The sequence below is a fragment of the Ceratotherium simum genome, chromosome 28 (assembly GCF_057802395.1).
Source record: "Ceratotherium simum simum isolate JZ-2026a chromosome 28, ASM5780239v1, whole genome shotgun sequence".
NCBI lineage: Eukaryota > Metazoa > Chordata > Mammalia > Perissodactyla > Rhinocerotidae > Ceratotherium > Ceratotherium simum.
The window spans coordinates 36,959,749-36,987,275 of NC_141927.1; the positions used below are offsets into that span (position 1 = coordinate 36,959,749).

Here is a 27,527-nt window from a genome sequence, read left to right on the forward strand (position 1 = left end):
CAAACTCAGATTGTGCTTTGAAAGCCTAGAACCTTGTTCAGTGTGGGAACTCCTGTCCCTCCTCATGCACACATCCCCAAGGGGCTGGGAGTTCCTGGGTGAGCTCCAGACCTCCATCCTCCTGGTGGTTCATGGTGGTGCTATTGACTGTATGTCCCTCCTCATAATGCCCAGTATCAAGATGAGTCAACCTTGAACCTAAATGAGGCCTGCAGGATGCTGGCCCTCCAGGCAGGCATGATGGAGAATCTGTCAGAGTCCATGGTACCAGCTTTCCCAGGTAGCAACATCTCCAACATCACCACCTTCTTGTTCAGCTACTTGGCCTTCAACACTGCCCATCAGGTCCTGGACCAGCTGTTCACTACATGAGTGCCTGCCCTCTCCTCAGCACAGTGGTGACTCTGCCCACTGCCATCTGTGTGTCTTGGGAATGTCACCACATCTCTCTGAGCCTCGTTTTGCTCCTCTCAAAAGTGGGGTGGGAGAGGACCAACTTTATAGGGTTCTCCTAGGGACTAATGGGATCAGCCATGGCAGGTGCTTACCTGGTGCCTGGCTCTGCAGAGAGGGCTACTGGACGTGCTATGGTTGTTGATGGTGATTATTTCTCTCTCCCCTATAAAAAATAGTCTGCCTCACCCATCACAGGGATGTGGCCTTTCTGAGTTTTGAAAAGCACGTGGAAATCATCCTGTCAAGTTTGAGATTCTATCCAGCTGGTCCTGGTCCTTGTCCTTGTCACAGCCAATTAGGGATCTCTGGGGCAGCAGAGGGGCCTGAGGCCCACTGAGATATCTGGGATGGTTCTGGCTGGAGTTCATTCAACAATGTATCTTAAGCACTGACATGCAGTACTTTTTGACACACTTAGCGTAACTCAGTGAATGAAGCGGACACAATCGCTGGGCCTCAATTCTAGTCTGAGTCAGACAGTCACACTAGACGTAATTCTCAGGACCTGTCCACCATACATCACATGTGATGCCCTCATAGACTCCTTTACATCTGGAGGCATCTTCCCATATTCTGACCAGGATGACAGACCAGAAAACCAACTAAAAAAGTGAGTGGTCTGTGGATTCAGAAGGAGGGCCTCCTGTCTCTACAGAATAGGGTGGGGGCAGAGTATGGGTGGTATAGCTGGGGTGGGCGGAGCAGAACCCTTGATCTCACTCATTTTTTGATTCCCGTGGGAGGACTGAGGTCTAGTGGCTTCTACTCCAGGAAGACAGGAGTCGAAGAGAACTGTGGATGGGGTCTGAGGCCCTCTGGGAACCAGAGGGGAGGCTGAGCTGGGTTGTCCGCTAGAGACCCATCTCTGCCACAGTCCCATTTGATCTACCTCTCCTTCTCCACATCCACCCCTTCTGACCACCATCACCAGTGGCCCAGAACAGGAGGTGTGTGAGCAACCTGCTCACAAACCTGCCTCAATTCTCAGCAGTTGCCCAAGCTCCTGGAGGGTTGGAGTGGGCTGTGTCCAGGCCCTTTGGGAGAAGAGTGTCAGTGGGAAGGAGAGACACAGAGACTCTTTGTTCTACCTGCTGGATGAGCAGCCCTGCCACTGCCAGGACAGGCACACTGGGGTTGGGGCTGGGGCTGGAGCTCTCCTCTGCAGGGGAAGGGGCAGGCATAGGGCCCCATACCCAAACAAGGGTGCCGTGGGAGAGCAGTGTGGAAGGAAAGGCCAGGCCTCTGACTCTGCTGCCCAACTGCCTCCCTCCAGTGCCGTCTTTTCTATGGTGGGAACCTGGCTGGACCAGATGCAGGATTTCTGGGAACCCCTGTACTTTCCCTGTTTCAAGTTGAAGCTGGCCTATGTGCGTGTCAGCTTGCCTGGCTCATACCTGGAGGGCCATTCCCACCTTCTCCAGGTCCAGTTGGAGCATCTAGAGCCCACTGAGGCAGAGCTGGAAGGTGAGGGGACTGCAGTCTGGGAAAACTTATCTGCACTGGGGTTCATGGGCTGGAGTACCCTTAAAGGCAGTGAAGTCTTTCCTGTCTTTGGAAAGTCACAGGGAAAGTCAGCTATATTGGTGAAACTTCCCCTTTATCCTGTGCCAGTGCTAGCTCCACAGGTCCAGCCAGCTCCAGAGCCAGAGCATGAGCCAGCTCAGGGGTTAGAGCCAGCTCGAGCTCTAGTTCCACCTCCTGTGCTACATATGGAGCCAGCATCACCCCCATCAGCCCCTCCATGGCCAGAGCAAGCACCAACCTCAACCAGTGCCAGCTCCTGAGCTGGAGTCAACTGAACCATTGGCTCCAGCATCACTTCCGTCTCTAGCTGCAGAAATAACAGAGCCGGATCCAGCCCCAGAGCCCTACTGCCCCTGGGCTGTGATCACCAAAAACCTGATGAGGGAGGAGATGTCTGATCTTGGAGTTTCCTCCCCAAGGAGAAGAGGCAGAGCAGTTGACTCTGATGGATTCAGTGAGCAGAGGGTCTCTCAGGGTGGGTGGGGCAGGCCTTCCCTGTGCCATCAACTGCCTCAGCCATGCCATTCCCTGATCTGGAATCCGATGATATGCCTCCAAGTTGCAGTTCTCCCACTTACTCACTGTGTGACCTGGGCAGCTTTCTTAACCCCTGAGCCTTCACTGTCCCAACGTGGACAGTAGAGATGGACACTAAGAGCACCTGTTGCACGTGGTGCCTGTGCAGATGAATGCGGGAGCACAGAGAGGAAGTTGGGCAAATTCTGGGCCTTTGGTGAGAGAGGGGACCTCACTAAAGTGCTGCCAGGTCCTTGGGTCGCTCACCCATCTGCCCAGGAGGCCTCAACAGCCTCAGCACTTATTAGGCATATGATCTGAACTTGACTACATGGAAGACAGACAAAGCCACTGGTTTTAGCTGCCTCAGGGAAATGTGCATCTGAATGGGGAGTTGGATCCAAGGGGTGTTCAGAATGGGTGGAAGATGCCCCTTGAGATGGGCAGGTGTGAGCAGTGTCCTGGTGCTTGAGGGAAGTGAGACTGGGCTGGGAGTAAATGCCACTTCCCTTCACTACCAGTATTGGGTCCTGGGTCATTCTGTGCTGGGCGCCCTAATTGGACATAGACAAAAACCAAGGACTCCCACAAACTTCAAACACATCCTCAGTTTCCTGAGCTCCCTGAGTCCCCTGCGCAGTCCCTAGGCCCCTCCTGCCAGGGGCATGCTGACCCCGACTCCTGTTCCCAGTGGCGGGAAGCTCACTTCCTTCTTAGGCTCCTTCCTTGGGTTGAGCTAAAATCCTCCTTCCTATTAGTGTTACTCATCACGTCCCAGGTGTGACCTCCACAAGTTGCCTGGGCATTTGTCTCATTCGGGACAGGAGAAGTCCTTGAGAGGACAGAAGCCAGAGGAAGCAGGGCTCCAGCTCCCCCTCACAGCTCACTCTCTTCCCTTCCCCAGGAGTGCCAAGTCCTCAAGAACTTCTCCTCACTGCACGCCATTGTCTCTGCCCTTCCGAGCCCCTCAATTCACCTTCTGAAGAAGCATGGGGAAAGGTTTCCAGGTGGATAGGCCACTCTCTATCCAAGCACCACCAGGGTAGACCAGACACCCCTCATAGCGCTGGCACTGCCCCCTCAGTCAGCTGAGACCTCTTGGGAGACAGCAGACCCTGAGGACAGGGATTGACCTGGTTGGCAGGTCTCTTGAGTCTTTCTGAGACCTTAGGCCAGCGGTTCTGCTTCAGGAGTCAGTTTCCTTTGACGCTGAATCCTGGCTTGAGCCAAATTGGAGATTTTCAAGAGTTCACTTTGCAGCAACGGAACTCTCTGTCCAACTGAAACCAGCGTTGTTCAAAACAATCTGCTCAGTAGATATAGGAATGGAAGCCCCAGGTGACAACAGGAGAGCCCCCTCCCCAGTCCCACGGAGACCTCGGGGCTCAGAAGAACCCAGTGAAAACCCTCATCCAAGCTATTTGAATCTTCTGGGTTCTTAAACAAAAGGGATTTGCCCTCAGATCTCCCAAGTTTTCCCTTCCTTCCTCCCCTCCCCTCAGGATGGGCTCCCCAAAATTTCGACAGCTGTGTACCAAGGACCAGTGGGTGAGCAGGAAGTGGAGGCTGGAAATCTGAAGAAGGAGAGGAGGAGAGGGGAGGACCTCTGTCCTAGTCTGTCCCCAGGAAGTCAGGTCCCCACTGCTCCTTCTGTCTTCACTGCACCTCACAGGGGAGGGCACCCTGCCTGCCCCAGTGATGGGCACCGTGAGATCCCACGGGCAAGGGGACGTGGGCTGCCCAGCCTTGGGTCAAGTGCTGGTCCTGGGACAGATATGTGTGCTTTCTGTGACTCCCCACTCTACCTCAATGGTGGTCACCCCATTTAGATCAATCCCATTTGGATTCTTACCCAGTTCTCTGTTGGCAATGTTATATGCCCCAGCAGGAATGAGAAGTATCTGGGAAATTGGTGGATTCTTAATGGATCCTTCCTAACCAGATGTTAAAAGTTTCCACAGAAAAGAGGAAGCAAATATCACCACCTAGTGCCCTAGTCACCCTCTACCCTGTCAGTCAGACATGGCACTTGGCGGTCCCCTTTCTGAGTGCATGAAGGCAGAGTTCTGTGCAGGGGACCGTCCTGAGGGGTTCCTAGGGAGGTGAGGCCTTTGGGGTGGCCTCAGGCCCAGTCTAGGTTCAGAGACTTCTGGGGGGCTGGGGCAGGCAGGCATTGTTTCACCAGGCCCCCTGAAACACCCCATCTCTCTCCATCCATGGCGCGACGCAGGTGGGACACACCCTAAGAGTCCAGAAGACAGGACTCTGGTCAGTGGTGGGGCTGGGGCTGGGGTGAAGGCAGGAGAACATGGCCTCTGGCTGGGAGCGGGAGTGGCCTCTCGTCTGTGGGCCCCTGAGCAACTCACTGCCTCACTGTGGGCCTGTCTCCTCCTCTGGGAAGTGGAGGAAATGGAGGGAGATGGTCTGTGGTACAGGCCGCACAGAAGGGTGTGAGGTTCAAGGGAGGACAGGAACGTGTGAAGCTTTGTGCTGGTTCCACCTGGGGGGGTGATGGTAGATCAGTGATGACAGTCAGATGACACTGAGTCCTCAGGAGACCCTGGGAGGCAGGTGGGGTTCTCCTCACACTTTGCAGATGAGGAAAGAGGCCTGCGGAGGCCAGGGCAGGCCATGTTCATACATTAGTGAGTGTTGGAGCTGGGATTGATCTCGAATCGGAACATGCTGGAGGCAGGAGCAGCATAGGTACCAGGTGACGGGCCTGATGTCCAGGTTCCAAGGTCATGAGCCTAGGAAGACGTGGGTCGGAGTATGGCCTCACTGACCTTGTAATCGACCCTGGCCGGAGGCGACCTCTGTGTTGGCCACCGTGGAGATGGACCCCCAGGGAGCCCAGAGAGGCAGCAGGAGCAGGTGAGGGTGCCTGTGGGAGAGGGGCCCAGGAGTCAGAGGAGACGGTGCTCCCCGCTCCCAGCTGGAGGCCTCCACCAGGAGAGGTGCCTTCCTCCTCTAGCCCGGGTCCTGGTGACACAGAGCTTGAAATGCCTGCATTGGAAGTGACCAGGAAAAGGCCTGGAAGGTCTGGGTACAGGATGGATTTGGGGTGGGGAGGGGCAGGGAGCACGTACCCTGGGGTTTTCCAAAAGCTGGCCCTGGGAGGTGACTGGGGGAGTTTGGTGTTCCTGGAGGGGAGAGGAGGAGGGAATTTTGCGGGGAGGCTGCTAAGGGTCCTATGCTACTTATGTAGGTGCCTTGGGATGGGCAGTAGGCTGAGTTGAGGGGCTTCAGGGCAGGGTACTTGTGGGCACCTGAGAGTGAAAGCTTATGACTATCCCCACCCCGATGGCACAGGGTGTTGGCCCCCCTTCCTTGGTACGTTTCTCAGTTACCTGCAGCTGCTGGACACTGTGATGGAGGATTATCTGGAGGTGAGTGAGCCCGGAGGTAGGGCTGGGGGATCAGGATCCTGAGGTTTGGGAGTAGAGAGCCCCCCACTGAGCCCTGAGCTCAGCACTGGGCAAACCTCTCAGGAGAGCCTCACAGCCACTCCTGGGAGCTGGGGCGTCAGGCCCATCTTAGCAATGAGTGAATGGAGGCTCCGCATAAGCCGCTGTCCAGGTTCCCTGGGCTGGTGAAGCTCAGAGCTGCCTGACTCCAGAGCTGCAGGAGGTTGTGTCTGCTGGACTCAGCCTCTTCCTCAGGCCCTGCCCATGGTCGGAGAGAAGTCAGGCCCCTCCAAGTCAGAAGCACATCAGTGGCCCAGCACATCCCTTCCCTGCCTGAGGCCTCAGTCACCCCGTCTGTCATCAGAGAGGGTTGGGCTACAAGGTCTCTGGCCTCAGCTCCCCTGTCCCTCCTGCTCTGGAGCCCAGAGTCTGGCCCAGGTCCAAGTCCTGTTTCTGGAAGTGCCAGTCCCCTAGTGGGCCCTGGTGGTAGTGAAGGGGTGTGGTGGAGGCTAGTTATGGACTGAGGGGGTTGTTTCTGATGGACTTTGGCTATCTGCTTTCCAGAGCAATGTGATCAACTTCCAGATAAGTGTATTGGTATATTATAAAGTTTCAGGAGCTTAAAGCAAGAAAACATTAGGGAGACTGCAAAGAGACATCAATAAAGTATGGTATGCCATTTCGTGTGCACCATCTTCTGTCTCTTTCATAGTTTTGTCAGGACGTCCTTCTTGGCCCCTCGCTTTCTCTACCTTGCTAGCGAGTCTGTCCACAGTCAACGATATAGCCAGTCTCTCTCTTCCTGTCTTCACTGTCCTTTCCTGTTTCCCGATATCTTTCTCAATCACCAGAGACTGTTTGCAGTGGAGCTGTGGAATGCCCAGACCAGCTCCTGGAATCATCTCTTGTCAAATCTGAAGACCGGGCAAGCGTGGGCATGGGGCTGGATTGCAGACCACCTACGAGCACACCTGGCAGCAATTCACCTGTGCAACTAGGTACAGGTTTTTGCAAGTCTTTGGCAATATCCAAAGGACTTAACAGTTGTCCTGTGCTGCTGCATGCCTGGAGTCCTTGCAGTCTCTCCTGCCAGGAGACCCATTACTGCTGGTCCATGGTGTCCTCCCAGTGATCACTCATTGCCAGGAAGGGATGGATTCTAGTAACCAGCCTCTTGAATATGTAACTGCACACCCTTAAAGGGATGGAGATGCTTAAACCAGGCTTTGGGTTGGGTTGGTTCCCACAATAACACTGCTTTGTCTGTGAAGACTTGACCATCATACTTCTCTTCCTCTTCCCTCTAAAAATAAATCATGAAATTGAATCCAAATGGTAAAGAAAGCTTACCTTCTTAGGGCAACTATCTTGGCTGTTTTGTACTTCTACTCTCCCTCTCTTCCTCTGGGGAAAGATCTGACCTGTGTCCTGGGACATCAACAAGCAGATTTGGGTCAGGAACAGAAAGCTCAAGGTCAAAACTCAGGACTACTCTAGATCATTTCTCTTCTACCACCTTGTAACACCCCCTCCTTGTTTGAGTGTGATTTTCCTCTTTTTTTGTCCTTGTCACTCTCAACCACACAAGTCCTGGCACTCCCTCTCAGGACACATGGTCCCCGGTCTAGTTTTTCTAAGTCCCAAATCCCACCATTTCTGTGTTTTTTGACTACTCATTTGGTTAACCCATTGACCACTTGGCATTGATAGCTCCTTTGGAGCTTAAATCAGTAGAGACATCATCAACCACCCCACTCTTAGTGACTCACTCCCTTATCCCCCAAGTTTACATAACCGAAATAATCACGTTCAAAAATAAATAATTCAGAAAATGTATTCACCCACCACAAATTCCTCATGTCCAGTATTTTTATTCAAACAATCATACAGTAGCTACCTGTTCCTCAAATTCGGAAGTGATGTCAGATCACCATATACTCACTTTAATTTCTCCCTATACCTATCAATCCGGCATTCCACGGACTGTGATCTCAGTAATTCCCTTGAAATAATCAAAACTTCTTCACCACTCACCTTATTTGTGTTATAAAACTTCAAACCTGGAAGATCCTGATTATCTGTCATGCCTTAGCTAATCTTATAATAACTGCTGAAGAAAAAGCACAAAACATGATATTTTGATACCACTGTAAATCCAAAATCATCTGCATCAACTGGGAAGCATCCATAATGCCTGGAAATTTTCTTTTCTTTTTTTATGTGTTGGCTCAATAGCAAAGAAACAAATCACTCAATTAAAAAAATGGGCAAAGGACCAGAATAGACATTTTTCCAAAGATATAGAAATGGCCAACAGGTATGGGAAAAGGTGCTCAACATCACTAATCATCAGGGAAATGCAAACCAAAACCACAATGAAATATCACCTCAGACCTGTTAGGATGGCTATTATCAAAAAAACTAAAGATAACAAATGTTGATGAGGATGTGGAGAAAAGGGAACCCTTGCAAGCTGTTTGGTGTGAATGTAAACTAATATGGCCGTTATGGAAAACTGTGTGAATGTTCTTCCAAAAATTAAAACTAGCATATGATCCAACAATCCCACTTCTGGGTATATATCCAAAAGAATTGAAATCGGGGCCTCAAAGAGATTCCTGCACTCCCATGTTGACTGCAGCATAATTCACAATAGCCGAGATACGGAAGTAACCTTTATGGAAGTAACCTAAATGTCATTGATGGATGAATGGATAAAGTGGTGGTGTATATATATACAAAGGAATGTTATTCAGTCTTAAAAAAGAAGGAATTCCTGCCATTTGTGACAACATGGATGGACCTGGAGGACATTATGCTAAGTGAAATAAGGCAGACAAAGACAAATACTGTACAATCTCACTTATATGTGGAATCAAAAATAGTCAAACTCCTAGAAGCAGAGATTAGAATGGTGGTTGTCAGGGGTTGTGGGGTTGGAGAAATCGGAAGATGATAGTCAAAAGGTACAAAGTTTCAGTTATACAAGATTAATAAGTTCTGGATATTTGTGATACAGCATAGTGCCTATAGCTAACAATACTATATTGTGTACTTAAAATTTATTAAGAGTAGATATTATGTTATGTTCTTAGAGAATAAGAATATACTGCAGAATAATAATAATAATGATAAAGGGGATGGGAGAAATCTTGGGACGTGATGGATATGTTTGTGGCCTTGATGGTGGTGATGGTCTCATGGGTGTATACTTATGTCCAAATTCATCAAGTTGTATGCAGAAAAGTATGACATCATTGTTGATTCTTCTGCTCCTTAAAACACACCATATCCTCATCACAGGAAAAAAAAATGTGTGTAACTATATGTGGGGACAGATGTTAACTAGACTTATTGTGGTGATCATTTCACAATATATACAAATATTGAGTCATTATGTTGTACATCTGAAACTAATATAATGTTGTATATCAATTATACCTTAATTAAAAAGAAATACCGTATAAGACCATTTGAGTATTGTAAGTAAGTTCTCTGAATCCCTGAAACTGCCGCTTCCCATATGACAATTACAGGAAGCAGGGAGGATGAAGTAAGATGGAAGGAAGTTGTGCAAAGCTGTATTCAGATAAAAATCATTTAAGTTGCTTTCAGCTGCTGTTACTGCCAACCAGGGCCAGCATGGAAAGTCCTTGGTGAACCAGCTTCCTGTCAGCTCTTCCTCAAGGCCTGGCAGTCATGAGCCCTTCCCCCACCAGGTCATTCTGCTCTGTCCTCCAAGGAAGCTGGCAGGAAACCCTGGTAAGATTCTGCATGACAGCTGCTTTCCATCCAAGAGAGTCATGTTTTAACATGACTCATGATGAAAAGTCTTCAAGACTTAAAAGGTTAAGTTTCTAATTTGTAATTTGGGGTATAAGGAAAGGAGTAAGAGGTCTTCTCAGCGTCTCTCAAATCATAATGCAAAAATAACCCTATCTTCAAGAGGCCAGCCCTTGGCCCTTTGTGTAAAGTAGGGTAAGGCCCAGACGGCATGAAGGACAGGTTGTATGCAGCACTATCCTCATCCCAACAGAACTATCTTACTAGACATGACCCACTGAGTCTTTAAAATAAGTTACGGAACATAAAGAAAGGAAAACTTTCTTGAGAGGGAAAATTTTACATATTAGAGGAAAATACTCTAGGATTTTCACATAACAAATGATATGCCCTGATCTATCCTTATGGGCATATCATGAGTACTTCCTTAATAAATACTTTTCATCTTCAGTTCAAAAACACCCAGCTGCTTAAAAAAAAAAAAACAAAAACCCAAAAACAGGATTAATTTTTTTTAAGCTGATAAAAGTAATAACATACCAGTGGCTTCAAAGGAAAAGCTTTCAAGCAAAACAATCATTTTTAGTAAGGCTTGTAGAAGATGATGCTATCACCATGAAATGATGGAACTAATCCAGAACAATCTAGAATCTGATTAATGACAAAGGAGTTTAATCAGATGCCAGGAATACTCACTTGGAAATCAAATTCCCATCATCATCCCTGGAAGCATTTCTGGGGAACTTTCCTTTTGGACATAAGTCTTCATCTTCAAAAATAGCAGACATAATACAAAACAAAACAGAACAAATAGCAGACAGAAGATGAGGAATCTTGTTTGTCAGGCACTGAAAGGGAATTAGTGCCCATTGGCCACGTATCTAGGAGCCCCACTGTGTGAGGGCTTTCCTTGGGACCACGCTTGTTCACTCAGCAAGGAGGGTCCTCAGGAACATTAACCTTACTTCTTTACCCCATCAAAACTGAAACAAAACAACCCATAGAGAGACAGAGACTACATGTTAAAGCTTGAGTTCCTCATTTAAAGCATGCAAAGCATCTAAGTTTAAACAAGGGAAAAGCAAGTCTACTGGGCTCCTGACAGAAACATTGCTCTTTAATGAGAACGTGCCATATACTTCATCATCTCATCACCAGGGATAACCACTGTTCAGTGTGATATAGAATCAACTTTCCCATGTGTGGTAAACATGCATTTGTTGTTATAAAATAAGGATCATACTCTATACTTTTATGTCTCACTTTTGAAATATCCAGTGTGATTATAATCATTTTACAATTATTTGAAATAATTTCAAAGGTTACGTAATATTAAATCAAAAGATCATGTCTTAGTTTATTTCACAGAGGCTGAAGGAAAAGTCAACTTCTATTCAAGACTACAAGGAGAAGAGGAATGCTTACTTCCATAGTAGTTTTAAAAGGGTATCTCTGAGGAATTGACTTTTTAAACTGAAACTGAGTATAGGGTGGAAATAACATGTGTGGATCCTGGGGTGGAAACGAAGGATGATAACAGTCCTCAGTGTACTGATAACAGCACTGCTTGGTTTTGTTTATGTGGTTCTGAGAGTTTGTGTTCAACATCACTCCCTAGATATTTATCGGAGCAGTCATGTGAGATTGGAGACCAGGAGGAGTACGAATATTTAGTTGGTGAGTGGGGAGTTAATGGCTTCAGTTGGAGATATGTTTTCTTTAGGTGCCTTTATATTCGTGTAGGGATTATACCTCAGAAATGAAATCTGGACATGGTTTTTAGACATTGTCATCATAGAGATAACAATAGAAGAAACTGAAATGGTGGAAGAAATGCACAAGAATTCCAAGACAGTGCAGGGTAAATGGAGAGAACAAGGGCTAGAATTGAGTGCTGAGCTGTTCCAATAGTGTTGTGTGAGGAGGACCTTGTGAAGGACACAAAGGAGGTGTGACCAGCTTTACAGGCAATAAGGAGCCTGAAATGTGAAGAAGCCTAGGAAAAGGAATCGTCCCAAAAGGAGATCGTGGTCCAACTCTGCTTCTGTTTCAAGTATTAAAAGACTTTGTAGACATTACCTTATACAGTCATAATGTCTACCGTCATCTGTTCCCACTTGCTTTCCCTGTATACATTCAATCAATTCCTCTAATGCTTCCTCTAGTTATGTCCTTATTTTGATTGCCATGCCTTGAAATATTCCTAACATTTCAACTGCTTACTGATCCCAAGAATCTTAAAGCAAGTTTATTACTAGAGAAGCAGTTCAGCACTATTACACACAGAAGCATGCTCGAATGGAGTTTTGATGATCTTTATGTAAGCCTTAAGGAATGTAATACTTTATAAGAAAATTTCACCATGAAAATAGGCACTCTTCTCTACTATTTATGATAAATTTTCGCTCCAAATCAGCTTTGTTTTTTGATCAGGACAAACTGGTGAGATTTCAGACAGAGAAAGACAAGTCACTTCTATGTGGAATCTAAAAAAGCAAACCTTGTAAAAACAGAGTAAAATGGTGATTACCAGGGGATGAGGAGTGGGCTGATAGGACAGATGTGTTTAAGGTGCAAACTTGCAACACGTGGTAAATAAGCCCTAGAGATCTAATGCACAGTATAATGAATATAGGCAACAATATTGTACTGTAATCATTAAATTTGCTGAGAGACTAGAACTTAATTATTCCAAAAAGAAAGAATAATTATGTAATGTGATAGAGGTGCTAAATATTACTACAATAGCAATCATATTACGATATATAACTGTACCAAATTAACATGTGGTACACTTTAAATTTATATAATGTTATATGTTAAATATATTCAATTTAAAAAAATGATCCAGAGACTGGGCCTGTGGTATAGTGGTTAAGTTCGGTATGCTCCGCTTTGGTGGCCCGAATTCACAGGTTCAGATCCCGGGCATGGACCTACACCCCGCGTCAGCCATGCTGTGGTGGTGACCCACATACAAAACAGAGGAAGATTGGCATGGATGTTAGCTCAGGGCAAATCTTTCTCAGCAAAAAAAAAACAATGATCCAACCCTAAGATCTTGGTCGTCGTCTTCCTCTCCTGGGCTGTACCCCAGATTTCCCATCTGAATAAATTGTACCACTGTTCACCTAGTGACCCCATTCCAAACTCTAGAAGAAGTTTCTCATCCTGTATCTCCCCACGTCAAAGACAACCCATTGCCCAGTTCTGCCCATTCTTCCCATAATATATGTCTCCAAACACTTCTCTCCATTTCCAGGACTACCCCAACTGTGTATTTAACCATTTGCTCCTTGAAGGACATCTAAATTGTTTCCAGTTTTTGGCTGTGATGAATAGAGCTGCTAAGAACATTCATGAGCAGGATTTTGTTTGAACATTAAGTGTCATGGGGGATCAGTCAGGGGAGGGGTGCTTAAGACCACCCTTGGTTTGATGACTCCCTAGAAGAATTCACAGAACTCCACAAAGCGGATCTCCTGAGTGTCAAACTGATACCACATGGCCTGAGGCCACCACCACTAATCACATCATTCGCCTAAACTATCCAAGGCCCCAGCTCTATAAAGGCACTCTTGTCAGGCAGGACATTCCAAGGGCTTAGAAGTTTCCTCCCAGGAGTCAGGCAAAACCAGATCTTTCTTTGCAATGTGCAGGTTCTGATCCTCCCAGATGTGCTGAGTCAACCCTTTACTGTACAAGTTTTCATTTCTCTGGGATGTTAACCTAAAAATAAAGAGCTAAAATGCGAGGCAGAGAGGCTTTTATTTTGAGATCAAAGAACTGCAGTTTAGGAAGCACAGATTCAGGTAGAAATCCAAATAGTGTCCAGCTAGGGAGTAAAAATCAGGGCCTTTAAAGGCAAAGAAGGGAGGTTTGCATTACAAAGAATGTTAGTTGGGGTTGGAAGCAGAAAGCTAATCTGGGCTAAACATAATTGATTGCCAAGGCTAGCTAGAGGGGAGTAAAAGTCCGTCACTGTGATGAGCTTCAGGTTTCTTGCAGCGTTACTCAGTTAATAAGTTCATGTTCTACTTCCTAACTCATTCTGTGAGGCCAACATCACCCTGATACCAAAGCCAGACAAAGACAATACAAAGAAAGAAAATTCCAGGCCAATATCACCGATGAACATAGATGCAAAAATCCTCAACAAAATATTGGCAAACCGAATACAGCAATACATTAAAAAGATCATACACCATGATCAAGTGGGATTTATACCAGGGATGCGGGGATGGTTCAACATCCGCAAATCAATCAACGTGATATACCACATCAACAAAACAAAGAATAAAAACCACGTGTTCATCTCAGTAGATGCAGAGAAGGCATTTGACAAGAGACAACATCCATTTATGATAAAAACTCTTAACAAAATGGGTATAGAAGGAAAGTACCTCAACATAATAAAGGCTATTTATGACAAACGCACAGCCAACATCATACTCAACGGGGAAAGGCTGAAAGCCATTCCTCTGAGAACAGGAACGAGATGAGGCTGCCCACTCTCACCGCTCCTGTTCAACATAGTACTGGAGGTTTTGGCCAGAGCAATTAGGCAAGAAAAGGAATAAAAGGAATCCAAATAAGCAGCAAAGAAGTGAAACTCTCACTATTTGCAGATGACATGATTTTATATATAGAAAACCCTGAGGAATCCATTGGAAAACTGTTAGAAATAATAAACAACTACAGCAAAATCGCAGGGTACAAAATCAATCTACAAAAATCAATTGCATTTCTGTATGCTAATGACGATCTAACAGAAAGAGAGCTCAAAAAGATAATACCATTTACAATTGCATAAAAAGACTAAAATATCTAGGAATAAATCTTACCAAGGAAGAGAAAGACCTATACAATGAAAACTACAAGACATTATTGAAAGAAATCGATGATGACATAAAGAAATGGAAATACATCCCATGCACGTGGATTGGAAGAATAAACATAGTTAAAATGTCTATATTACCTAAAGCAATCTACAGATTCAGTGCAATCCCAATCAGAATCCCAATGACATTCTTCACAGAAATAGAAAAAAGAATACTAAAATTCATATGGGGCAACAAAAGACTCCGAATACCTAAAGCAATCCTAAGAAAAAAGAACAAAGCTGGAGGCATCACAATCCCTGACTTCAAAGCATACTACAAAGCAATAGTAATCAAAACAGCATGGTACTGGTACAAAAACAGACACACAGATCAATGAAACAATTGAAAGCCCAGAAATAAAACCACACATATAGGAACAGCTAATTTTCGACAGAGGAGCTAACAACATACAATGGAGAAAGGAAAGTCTCTTCAATAAAGGGTGTTGAGAAAACTGGACAGCTACATGCAAAAGAGTGAAAGTGGACCATCTGCTATCGCCATTCACAAAAATTAACTCAAAATGGGTCAAAGACCTGAAGATGAGACCTGAAACTATAAAACTCATAGAAGAAAATTTAGGCAACACGCTATTTGATATTGGTCATAAAGGAATCTTTTCAGATGACATACCTACCCAGACTAGGGAAACTAAAGAGAAAACAAGCAAGTGGGACTTTATCAGATTAAAGAGGTTCTACAAGACAAATGAAACCAGAATCAAAATGAACAGACAACCCACCAGCTGGGAGAAAATATTTGCAAAGCATATATCTGACAAGGGGTTAATATCTATAATATATAAAGAACTCACAACTGAACAACAAAAAAACAAACAACCTGGTCAAAAAATGGGCAGAGGAAATGAACAGACACTTCTCCAAAGAAGATATACAGATGGCCAATAGGCACATGAAAAGATGTTCAACATCACTAGTCATGAGGGAAATGCAAGTCAAAACAACACTAAGATATCACCTCACGCCCGTTAGAATGGCTATAATCACCAAGACAAAAAACAACAAATGTTGGAGAGGATGTGGAGAAAAAGGAACCCTCATACACAGCTGGTGGAAATGCAAACTGGTGCAGCCTCTATGGAAAATGGTATGGAGATTCCTCAAAAAATTTAAAATAGAAATACCCTATGATCCAGCTATCCCGCTACTGGGAATCTATCCAACGAACCTGAAATCAGCAATCCAAAGAGGCTTATGCATTCCTATGTTCATTGCAGCATTATTCACTATAGCCAAGAAGTGGAAGCAACCCAAGTGTCCCTCGACTGATGATTGGATCAAGAAGATGTGGTATATATATACAATGGAATACTACTCAGCTGTAAAAAAAGACAAAATCGTCCCATTTGCAACAACATGGATGGGCCTGGAGGGTATTATGTTAAGTGAAATAAGCCAGAAAGAGAAAGACAAACACCGTATGATCTCACTCGTATATGGAATAGAAACCAACACATGGACAGAGAAAACTGTATTGTGGTTACCAGGGGCAGTGGGAGTAGGGGGTGGGCATAAGGGGTGAAGGGAGACATGTGTATGGTGTTGGACAAACGAAAATGTACAATCAAAAATTTCACGATGTTGTAAACTATTAAAAGATCAATTAAAAAAAATAATAAGTTCATGTTCTGCTTGATGAGGTCTGCATAAGACCCATTTCGTTAATGGCTTCCCAGCTCCATTTTAAAGCCCTTGGACATAAGTGACTCCATTTTGTTTCACATTTCACAGGGATAAATTCCCAGAGGTTGAGTTGTTGGGTCATGGGGTACTTGGATGTTTTTTTGTTTTTTGTTTTTGAAACTGACACACTTTTCCAGAGTGGCTCTATCATTTAACATCACCATCAGTGATGTGAGTGACCCAGTTTCTCCACATCCTCTCCAACGTTTGGGAGTGTTCCTCTATTTTACTTAAGACATGCTGATAGAAAAGTTATGATATTCCACTATGATTTTTTATTTGCATCGCCACAAAATGGCTAACATCTGTTCATGTGCTTATTTGCCAACTGTATATCCATTTCAGTGAAATGGCTGTCCTTTTCTTTACCTATTTTCAATTTGGATTTTGTTTTTTTTTAATATTGTGTTTTGAGGGATTTTTACACGTTCTGGATACTAGCCCTTGGTTGGATATGTGGTTTGCCAATATTTTCTCCTACTCTCTGTACTTTGTCATTTGATCCTCCTAAAAAAGAGTCTTTCACAGAGTATAGGTTTTTAATTTTGGTGACTCCCAGTTTATCCAGTTCTTATTATGTATCACACTTTTAGTGTCAAGTCTAAAGTCCCTTTGCCTAGCCCTAGATCCCATTTTTTTCTTAGAATTTTTTCTCTAAAATTTTATAATTTAATATTTTACGTTGAACTGTGTGATCCATTTAAAGTTAATGTTTGTATGAGGTGTGAGGTTTAGGTGTGTAGTTCAAGGTTTGGGGTTGGTTGGTGGTTTTGCCTGAGGACGTCCAGTTGCCCTACTGCCATTTGATGGAGAGGTCATCTTTCCTTCTGTGAATCACTTTCACATATCTGACAAAAACAATTTGTTTGGGTCTCTATTCCATTTGTTTGAGTATCTATTCTGTTCCATTATTCAGTGTTTCTATATCTCTGCCAATAACACACAGTCTTTATTAGCTACATAGTAAGAGTTGAAATTAGGGGTACCTTTATTCTTGTTTTTCAAAATTGCTTTAGCTCTTCCAGTTCCTTTGCCTGTCTATATAAGTTTTTTTAAAAGATAAACACGCATATATTCTTTTTTATCACACCAATGAAATTTCTGCAACTTGCTTTTTTCATTTAACAGTTTATCATTAACATCTTTCCATGTCAGTCATTTAAAGAATAAACATTTTTTTAAAAACACAAATTCATAGCATTGCATTGTATGGATGTCCTAGAATTTATTTAGTTTGGTCTCTCTTAATAGCTATTATTTTTCTGCAATTTTTTGTTACTGTAGTAAGTAATGCTGAAATCAATACTCTTATCACACGTGTATTTGCACAGATGTTCCCCACATAACTTTGTTGTATTTGACTTTGCTTATGGAATATGCAAAGATAAATTTGTCTAAACTTTCTGCAGTCAAGTTTATCAATCATTCCCTTTATGGCTTCTGGGCTTTGTTTTATGCTTTAGAAAGGCCTTCTGTACTCTGAAATTATAGAATAAAAACGATTTGTCCATGTTTCTACAACTAATTTCTTGGTTTCAGGTGTACAGTCCACCCCTGCCAGAGTCCCTGCAGACTTTTTTAAGTCCCCCCGGGAGCCCGGGAACCGCTCTGGGAAGTGCCACTTGGGGAAACCTGGGCAGGGTGCCCAGCTTGAGTGCATCTCCAGGACATTGTGCACGTCCTCTCCAGAGCCCAGAGCCGAATCTCACAGGGAGTCTGTCCCCTTTCCTTTTCTGTCCCTGCCGTCCCTGGTAGGGAAATGTGGTTCCAGGGACATCCTGAAAAAATTTTCCAAGTCTCCCTTCTGCTCCTGGGGTTGGACCGTACAGGCCAAGAGCTCCAAATGGGACTCTTGGCATCAGATATCACTCGCCACTTCTTCTGTATAAAGTGAACAACCAAATATACTTCTTGTGGCACTGTGCACTAGTAGGATATACTGTCTTCACACTCTTTTAGGTCTGTCTCTGGAACTGTTGTGTGACAGCACTACAAACATAAACAATTTTTTATTCCCACCAACATAACGATCAGACCTATCCATGGACCAGGCCTAACTTTATTCCTCCTCCATAGGCTTGTTGCCTGAAACAATCATAAAGTCATTGATCTGAGCTGATTGAGAAATGATGCCATAAATGGAGATATCATAGAAGTATGGACCAACTATTGATATAACTTACTTGTGCCTATGGAACTCTATAGCTGCATGCTGCATGGACCATTTCCCTTGTACCCTCTGTGCGCATCAAATTTATGACTCAGGAGATCTGATAAGACCTAATACGTAAAGTGCAACTTTGATAGCATAGTCATTTGATGTACTGTGGTGGTATGCTCAGTATCTACAAGGCCTGTAAGCACATTAAGGGGTGATCCAGAATTCTAGACTTTGCACTAAAAATCTCCTATTGGAGTTTGTCAGAGATTCCCTAAAAAGTTCAAAACTAATACAGGTAACTGTAGCTTCCATAAATTGAGAGGGTCATAAATGCCCAATTGGCAGAGTATCTTTGACTACAGCCTGAACTGCAGATGCTTCTTTTGTTCTGTCCCACTAGAAATTAGTAGGCTTTTGAGTCATCCAATGAATAGGTAGGAATAGTATTCCCAGTGCAGTATCTGTTTCCTCCAAAATTGGTGGTAGGGGATGAAAATGTGATAACTTGTTCTTTACCATAGAGGAGCTGTCGAAGCATGCCCCTAACCTTGGGACTCCTAAACACTTTACTGTTTTGGTGGGCCTTTGTATCTTTGTGGGGCTTATTTAACAAGGCATCCATGTCTTAAGATGCCCACTTTCAGTTCAAAAGATCTGATTAACAAAATGTCATCAATAAAGTAAAGGAGTTTGATGTTCTATGAAATATCAAAACAACTAAGGTCACTGTAGAATAATTTGTGAAATAGAACAGGAGAATTAACATAGCTTTTGGGGCAAGAGAGTGAATGTGTACTGAATACCTACCCACATAATTGCAAGCTACTTTTGCTCTGCCTAAATACAATTTCCTTTGGCAAAAGATTGGAATTGAAAAGAATTTTTTCATCCAATTAATACTAGTAGAACAAATGCCAAAGGCTTTGTTGATCTGTTCAACTAGAGATACCACATCGATTACAGCAGATGTAACTGGAACTGTCACTTGCTTGAGTTTATGATAGGCTGTCTACATATGCCATTAAAAATCTTATCTCTGCCAGAGTCACAGAAGAAAATCAAATGGGGAGATGATGGGGGACCATCTTGTCTGGATTCTTTAAGACATTGAGAATGGTTCTAACCTCTGCAGTTCTACCCAGGATGCTCCGTTGCTTCTTATTAACTAGTTTAACTGGGATTGAGGTTAATTTTAACAGTTTTCTGAGAAATATAGAGAATGCCTCCCCCTCCAGAGTTTATCATATGAAACATGATACAATGGAGTATTTATATACTAGTTTCTGTCTCTGACTGGATGAAGTTTTTCTTAAACTTCTAAGTTTATCCTACCTCTATAAAATCTCACAGTGCACTCTAATAATGACAGTAATAGCAAATGGGCATGGCTGTTTCTTGGGGGCAATGGTACGGAAGGCCTACTCAGGTAGTAACAGATAAAAACCTGAATGATGCCTTCTCTGAAATACATACATGTAACACTTAAGGCTGAGCCAGAGCAGGATGAAGAAGGGCAATACAAACGTGCAGACAATAATAAATTATTCTTGAATAGTTATCACAGTTTATATTTTTCCCACCAAATTCTTCATTAACTGTACATTTTTCGAACAAATGTGAAATTTAGGTTACATAAGAAAACATAGAAGTGATATTTGATCACAAGAGATACTAAGATATGTAGCATGAACTTCAGAATATATATTTTGATTTGGGGATCATTGATCACTACTGATGATTAATTCTGCTCACAGTTTAGACTTCCTTAGCATAAACACATTAAAATTATCTTCATATAAACTTGTAAAATAAAACATCTTATAATGCTTCTGGGTTCATTATGCAGACAGCTCCCGAGCACTGGCGTTTGTTAATGTCGTCATGGGCTACCCCCATACTGAGGCTCAGTAATTGAGCTATAATAACTGTAAATGCTTCCAGGCTCATGATCCTAGGGTACTACAAATAACACACAAACAAATAAAAATACCTTTTCGAGAGAGAACTCATTCATGTGGAGAATAATGTAAATATTTTAAGAAAATAAATGTGATAAAATATAAATGCATCTAATACGTTATCTAGAGAAATACACTTAATATTGAAATACTTCATATGTCATTAATATAAGAGCATTATGGGAATAAAATTTTAAATTTTATTAGAATCTGAACAAAGTAGTGAATTATTATTGATGACTTTTTTGGTGGCTCAGACCCATAAAAAATTTTGAATATAACATCTTAATTATATATGATAATCCTTGTAGTCATATTTATTTTAAAAATCTTGGTATAAGCTTTAATACATATACATATATATGTATATATTTAGAGAGAGAGAAGAGTTTATATGTTCTTATAAATTGTTGCAAATTAGTTCTTTGGAGCTGAGATTATTTTGATATAAATGTTCCATAAATGCTATTTAAACTCATAAGTTTTCACATTTAACTAATTTATAGTATGGTGATAATAACTGATAAGCACCTTGACATTATTCCAAATGTTTAAATATTTTTTTACAATTAAAATCTCATAGTTTTTGGTTTTTTTTGTAAACATGATACTTATTATAGGATATTCAAATAACAAAAAATATGTGAAGCAAAAGGTTTAAATAACTAACATTTTAACATACTTCAAGATATTTTTCTTGGCATGTATTCTATCTTCCCTTTTCTTCTCCAGGTCCGTTTTCCACCTTTGTCTACCTGCTTTCTAACTCAGGAAAAAGGCACGTATGGATTATGGCAAAGAATTTCTTTGTTTCCTGACTTCAGCTTGTTTATGGTGTTTATTTTAGACTATCTTCTTTCCAATCTTAAACACAAAGTACCGTCTTTTTGAGGGGGGTAAATTTTGAGAAAATCATGTGAAAATAATAAATCAGCAGGTCTGGGTTAGTGCTTACATAGACCATACTACAATTCAAATTTATAAGTTTGAACACTTAATGTCCCTTGCAGAAACCAGAAACCTTGTATTCCACTGTCATGGAAGAAATGCAATGTTCTTAACAGACACAGACAGAGGGAATAATGCCATGTGACACAGGAGACAGAGGTAGTCTAGCAATTTATTTAAAAAAAAAAATCTCTCTTAACCATTATTACTAGGTTAGATGGAAGTACCACAAACCCTAAAGTTTAACTCTAGGCACTGGGGTCAAAGCTGTGTTCCTTTCCCTCCACCTCGTTTCCTCCCTCCCTCCCTTCTTTCCTCCTTCTCTCGTTTCCTCCCTCCCTTCCTTCCTTCCTTCCTAACTTCCTCTTTCCCTCTCTCCCTTCTTCCTCAGTTGCTGGTTTTCTGTCTTCTTGCAAGTGCATATATTCCTTTTCTCTCATTGTACCATAAGATCAAAAAGTTGGCTTTATAGCAGAATTGACAATAGTAGCATCTAGATTTTAGTGAGGTTTGTTGTGTGTCAATAACTGTGCTGAAAACAATATAGGCGTTACTTCATTTAAACTAAGATATTAGTTGAGAGTTCTTTTTTAACCTCTATATGTTGGTTAAATTATGTGAATTTTTAGCCTAATAACAAAGTTAAATTATATAAATCCTCCGTGAATGTTTTAAAATAACCTCAATTCTCTAATATTTAAAAGTAAATTTCTATATCTGCCTTTTAGATCAAGCTTTTTAATTTTTCAAATTTTCTACATTTGTCTGAGAATTTTGTTAGAATATCTAAGTCCGTATGTATGCTAATTTATTCTAGTAGCTCTTTATCAACTTTTGCTTCATATATTTTCACAAATGTTTTTAGGATTGTTACATCTTGCAAGTAAAATTTTGTTATATTGTAGTTTGTGATCCTTTATAAACTCTTACTGGCTTCTGTCTTTCAGTTCCTTTTTACATTACTATCACTATGACAAATTTCATTAGGTCACATTTCCCTGGTTAGCTTTTTCCTATCATTTTATATTAAACTTTCTCTGACATTATGGATGTATTTGAAACCTGCAAAAAGCATAAAATCTGAAAATTTTCATGTTAAGTCAATCATTTATATGTATGTTGGAGTACTGATGTGTTTTGAATTATTCGTGCTATTTTTGGGGTTTTTTTTGCCATGAACCATAAATTAATTTCCAATTTTTACATATATTGACAACTATGTAAGCACTATTCTAATCAAAATATAAAATATTTTCATCATCCTTAAAATTCCTAAAGGCTTTTCCAAATAATACTTCTCTCCAGAAGTAACCACCATTCTGATATAATAATCATGATAGATTTGATTTGCCTACACTTAAGCTTTATGTAAATGGTATCATATGCTCTTTTTTATCTGACTTCTTTCACTTAACACCAAGTTTCTGAAAAAGATCCATTTCTCACATGTATCAGAGGGTTTTCTCTTTCCTCTGCTAGGTATTTATCCATCCTCCTTTAGAGAAATATTTGGTTGTTGCCATTTTGGCACTATTGTGAATAAAGTTACTATGAATGTTCTTGTATATAACTTTTGGTGGAAATATACACTCATAATGTAGACTTAGGCTTACCTTAAGAAGACATAGCCAAATAGTGTTTCAAAGTAGTTAAACCAATTTATACTCCTCATTGTAATGTATGGGTATTAAAGTTGTCTATATCCTCAACAACACTTGCTATTGTCAGTTTTATTTTAGCCTGGGTGTATACTGTATCTCATTGTGATTTTAATTTTAATTTTTATTTTTCATACATTTATTGGTATTTGATATCCTCTTGTGGAATGCCTTTTCAAGTCATTTACCCATTTCTCATTGAGTCATTTGCTCTTTCTTACTAATTTTTAGGAGTTCTTTATATAGTCTGGAAATGGTCACTCTTCAGATATAACTTCCCAGTTTGACATCGTGCCTTTTTATTTATTGTACATGATTTCCAGATTATTAATTTGTGTATTTGATGTTAGTGCTTTTTGTGTTCTGTTGAAGAAAAATGTGCCTAGCCTAAAGTCATAAAAGATATTCTTCTATATTTTCTTTTAGTTGCTTAATGGTTTCAGTTTTCACATGTCTATAATTTATAAGAGCTTAATTATTTTGTACAGTATCAGGTAGAATCAAGATTTTTTTTTCCTACGTTGGTTATCAGTTTTCTCGAGAAGTATTTATTTAAAAAATTGTTTTTCCTCATAGAATTGCAGTACCTTTGTCATTAATCATGTGACCCTGTATATCTGGGTCTATTTCTGGACTAACCTTCTGTTTCATTGCTCTATTTGCTCAATCTTGTACCAATATCACATTACATTAATAACTGTAGCTATATTTCTTCAAACATCTTCAACTTTGTTGTTGTTCTCACAGACTGTCCAGCTGTTCTAAGGCCCTTGCATTTACATAACAAATTTTGAATCAGCTTGTCAATTTCCACAAAAAGTGCTTTCATTTTGATTGAGCTTGTGCAGAATCTGTGGATCAGTGTGAGAGTCATCTGACATCTTAACGATACTGAGTCCTTTAATCTATGAACAGAAGATATCTCTTCACTTATTTAGGTCTTTATTAATTTCTCACAGCAATGCATTCTTTTCCCTGTGGGAGAAGGTTTTGTTTGTTTGTTTTTTTTAATGAACTTTGTTAACTAATATCAGACTATTTAGGATATCTATTTATTATTAGATCCAGTTAGGTAACTACTGTTTTTCAACTTTGTTAAAATTATTGAACTAAAATTGTACATAAGGCATCCCTATTTTCTTTCTTATATCCTTATCTATGATACTGTCCCCACTAAATTTCTTGATATCAGTCATTCATTTGTATTTTCTCCTTTTCTCTTGCTCATTCTTACTGGGTGGTTATTGATTTAAATTTTCTTTTCAAAAACCAATTTTGACTTTATTTTCCCTATTTTTGTATTTTTCTAAATTTCATTAATTTCCACTTTTATCTTTATTATTTCTTTTTATCAACATTGGGTTTAGTTTACTCATCTTTTTCTAGTTTTTTTTTTTTTTTTGCAGGGAAGAATTCAATCTAAGCTAACATGTGTTGCCAATCTTCCTCTTTTTCTTTTCCTCCCCAAAGCCCCAGTGCATGGTTGTACATCCTAGTTGTAAGTTCTTCTACTCCTTCTATGTGAGCCGCTGCCACAGCCTGGCAACTGACAGACAGGTGGTGTGGTTCTGCGAATGGGAAATGAACGCGGGCCACCAAAGCGGTGAGAGCGCCAAACTTAAACCACTAGACTATCAGGGCTGGCTTTCTAGTTTGTTTTCTGTTGTTGTTGTTGTTTATTGCCATAACATTGGTTTATAACACTGTATAAATTTCAGGTGTACATCATTATACTTCTGTTTCTGCATGGATTGCATCATGTTCTCATGTGCACCACCCAAATACTAATTACAATCCATCACCACACACGTGCCTAATTATCCCTTTTACCCTCCTACCTCCCCCCTTCCCCTCTGGTAACCACCAATCCAATCTCTGTCTCTATGTGTTTGTTTGTTGTTCTTATTATCTACTACTTAATGAGTGAGATCATGTGGTATTTGACCTTCTCCCTCTGACTTATTTAACTTTGCATAATACCCTCAATGTCCATCCATCTTGTCACAAATAGCTGGATTTCATCGGTTCTTATGGCTGAGTAGTATTCCATTGTGTATATATACCACATCTTCTTTATCCATTCATCCCTTGATGGGCACGTAGGTTGCTTCCAAGTCTTGGCTATTGTGAAGAATGCTGCAATGAACACAGGGGTGCATATATCTTTACGCACTGGTGTTTTCATGCTCTTTGGATGAATACCAAGCAGTGGAATAGCTGGGTAATATGGTAGTTCTATGCTTAATTTTTTAAGGAATCTCCATACTGTCTTCCATAGTGGCTGCACCAGTTTGCACGCCCACCATCAGTGTATGAGAGTTCCCTTCTCTCCACATCCTCTCCAACACTTGTTGTTTCCTGTCCTGTTAATTATAGCCATTCTGAAGGGCGTGAGGTGATATCTCATTGTAGTTTTGAATTGCATTTCCCTGATAGTTAATGATGTTGAACTCTTTTCATGTGCCTGTTGGCCATCTGTATATCTTCTTTGGAGAAATGTCTGTTCAGGTCTTTTGCCCATTTTTTAATTGGGTTGGTAGTTTTTTTGTTATTGAGATGCATGAGTTCTTTATATATTTTGGAGATTAACCCCTTATCAGATGTATGGTTTGCAAATATCTTCTCCCACTTGTTAGGTTGTCTTTTCATTTTGTTGATGGTTTGCTTTGCTGTGCAGAAGCTTTTTAGTTTGATGTAGTCCCGTTTGTTTATTTTTTCTATTGTTTCTCTTGCCCAGTCAGACAAGGTGCTTGAAAATATGTTGCTAAGACTGATGTCGAAGAGCGTACTGCGTATGTTTTCTTCTAGAAGTTTAATAGTTTCAGGTCTTATGTTCAAGTCTTTAATCCATTTTGAGTTAATTTTTGTATATGGTGTAAAGTAATGATCTACTTTGATTTTTTTGCATGTGGCTGTCCAGTTTTCCCAACACCGTTTGTTGAAGAGACTTTCGTTTCTCCATTGTATGTACTTGGCTCCTTTGTCGAAGATTAGCTGTCCATAGATGTGTGGGTTTATTTCTGGGCTTTCAATTCTATTCCATTGATCTGTGTGTCTGTTTTTGTGCCAGTACCATGCTGTTTTGGTTACTATAGCTTTGTGGTATATTTTTAAATCAGGGAGTGTGATACCTCCAGTTTTGTTCTTTTTTCTCAGGCTTCCATTACCAATTTGGGGTCTTTTGTTATTCCATATAAATTTTAGCATTTTTTGTTCTATTTCTATGAGAAATGTTGTTGGAACTTTGATAGGGATTGCATTGAATCTATAGATTGCTTATGGACGTCATGACTATGTTAATTCTTCCAATCCAAGAACATGGAATATCTTTCCATTTCTTTGTATCGTCTTCAGTTTCTTTTGTCAATGTTTTATAGTTTTCAATGTACAGATCTTTCACCTCTTTGGTTAAGTTTATTCCTAGGTATTTTATTCTTTTTGTTGCAGTTGTAAATGGGATTGTATTCTTAATTTCTCTTTCTGCTACTTCGTTGTTAGCGTATAGAAACGCAACTGATTTTTGTATGTTGATTTTGTATGCTGCAACTTTACTGTATTTGTTTATTACTTCTAAGAGTTTTTTGGTGGATTCTTTAGGGTTTTCTATATATAAATTCATGTCATCTGCAAATAGTGACAGTTTCACTTCTTCCTTTCCAATTTGGATCCTTTTTATTTCTTTTTCTTGCCTAATTGCTCTGGCTAGGACTTCCAATACTATGTTAAATAGGAGTAGTGAGAGTGGGCATCCTTGTCTGGTTCCTGTTCTTAGAGGGATAGCTTTCAGTTTTTCACCATTGAGGATGATATTAGCTGTGTGTTTGTCATATATGGCCTTTATTATGTTGAGGTACTTTCCTTCTATATCCATTTTATTCAGAGTTTTTATCATAAATGGTTGTTGTATCTTGTCTGATGCTTTCTCTGCATCTAATGAGATGATCATGTGATTTTTATTCTTCATTTTATTAATGTGGTGTATCATGTTGATTGATTTGCAGATGTTGAACCATCCCTGTATCTCTGGAATAAATCCCAGTTGATCATGGTGTATAATCTTTTTATCATATTGTTGTATGCGATTTGCTAGTATTTTGTTGAGGATTTTTGTATCGATATTCATCAGTGATATTGTCCTATAATTTTCTTTTTTATGTTGTCCTTGTGTTGTTTTGGTATCAGGGTAATGTCTGCTTCATAGAATGAATTAGGGAGCTTCCCCCCCACCCCTCAATTTTTGGAAGAGTTTGAGAAGGATAGGTATTAAGTCTTCTTTGAATGTTTGGTAGAATTCACCAGGGAAGCTGTCTGGTCCTGGACTTTTATTTTTGGGAATGTTTTTGCTTACTGTTTCGATCTCCTTACTGGTGATTGGTCTATTTACATTCTCACTTTCTTCTTGATCCAGTTTTGGAAGGTTGTATGATTCTACGAATTTATCCATTTCTTCCAGATTGTCGAATTGGTTAGCATATAGCTTTTCATAGTATTCTCTTATAATCTTTTGTATTTCTGAGGTGTCCATTGTAA

The 27,527-nt window shown here is 41.2% G+C and overlaps 1 protein-coding gene across 15 annotated transcripts in view; it reads left to right on the plus strand.

Annotated features, from left to right (window-relative positions):
• The window catches only part of LOC101399254 (mucin-16-like), a 118,212-nt gene that overhangs the window by 50,695 nt on the left and 39,990 nt on the right, over positions 1–27,527 (plus strand). The window contains exons 4-5 of one of the 15 annotated variants that reach the window (XM_087418550.1): positions 5,809–5,885; positions 6,755–16,080. The exons of 13 other annotated variants lie outside the window; for them this stretch is intronic. In XM_087418550.1, the coding sequence (XP_087274676.1) occupies positions 5,809–5,885; positions 6,755–6,901 (224 nt within the window). In that variant the 3' untranslated portion in view covers positions 6,902–16,080. Of the gene's footprint in view, positions 1–5,808; positions 5,886–6,754; positions 16,081–21,123; positions 21,989–27,527 lie in introns of those variants that run through there. One more of the 15 variants, XM_087418552.1, reaches the window with a different exon arrangement.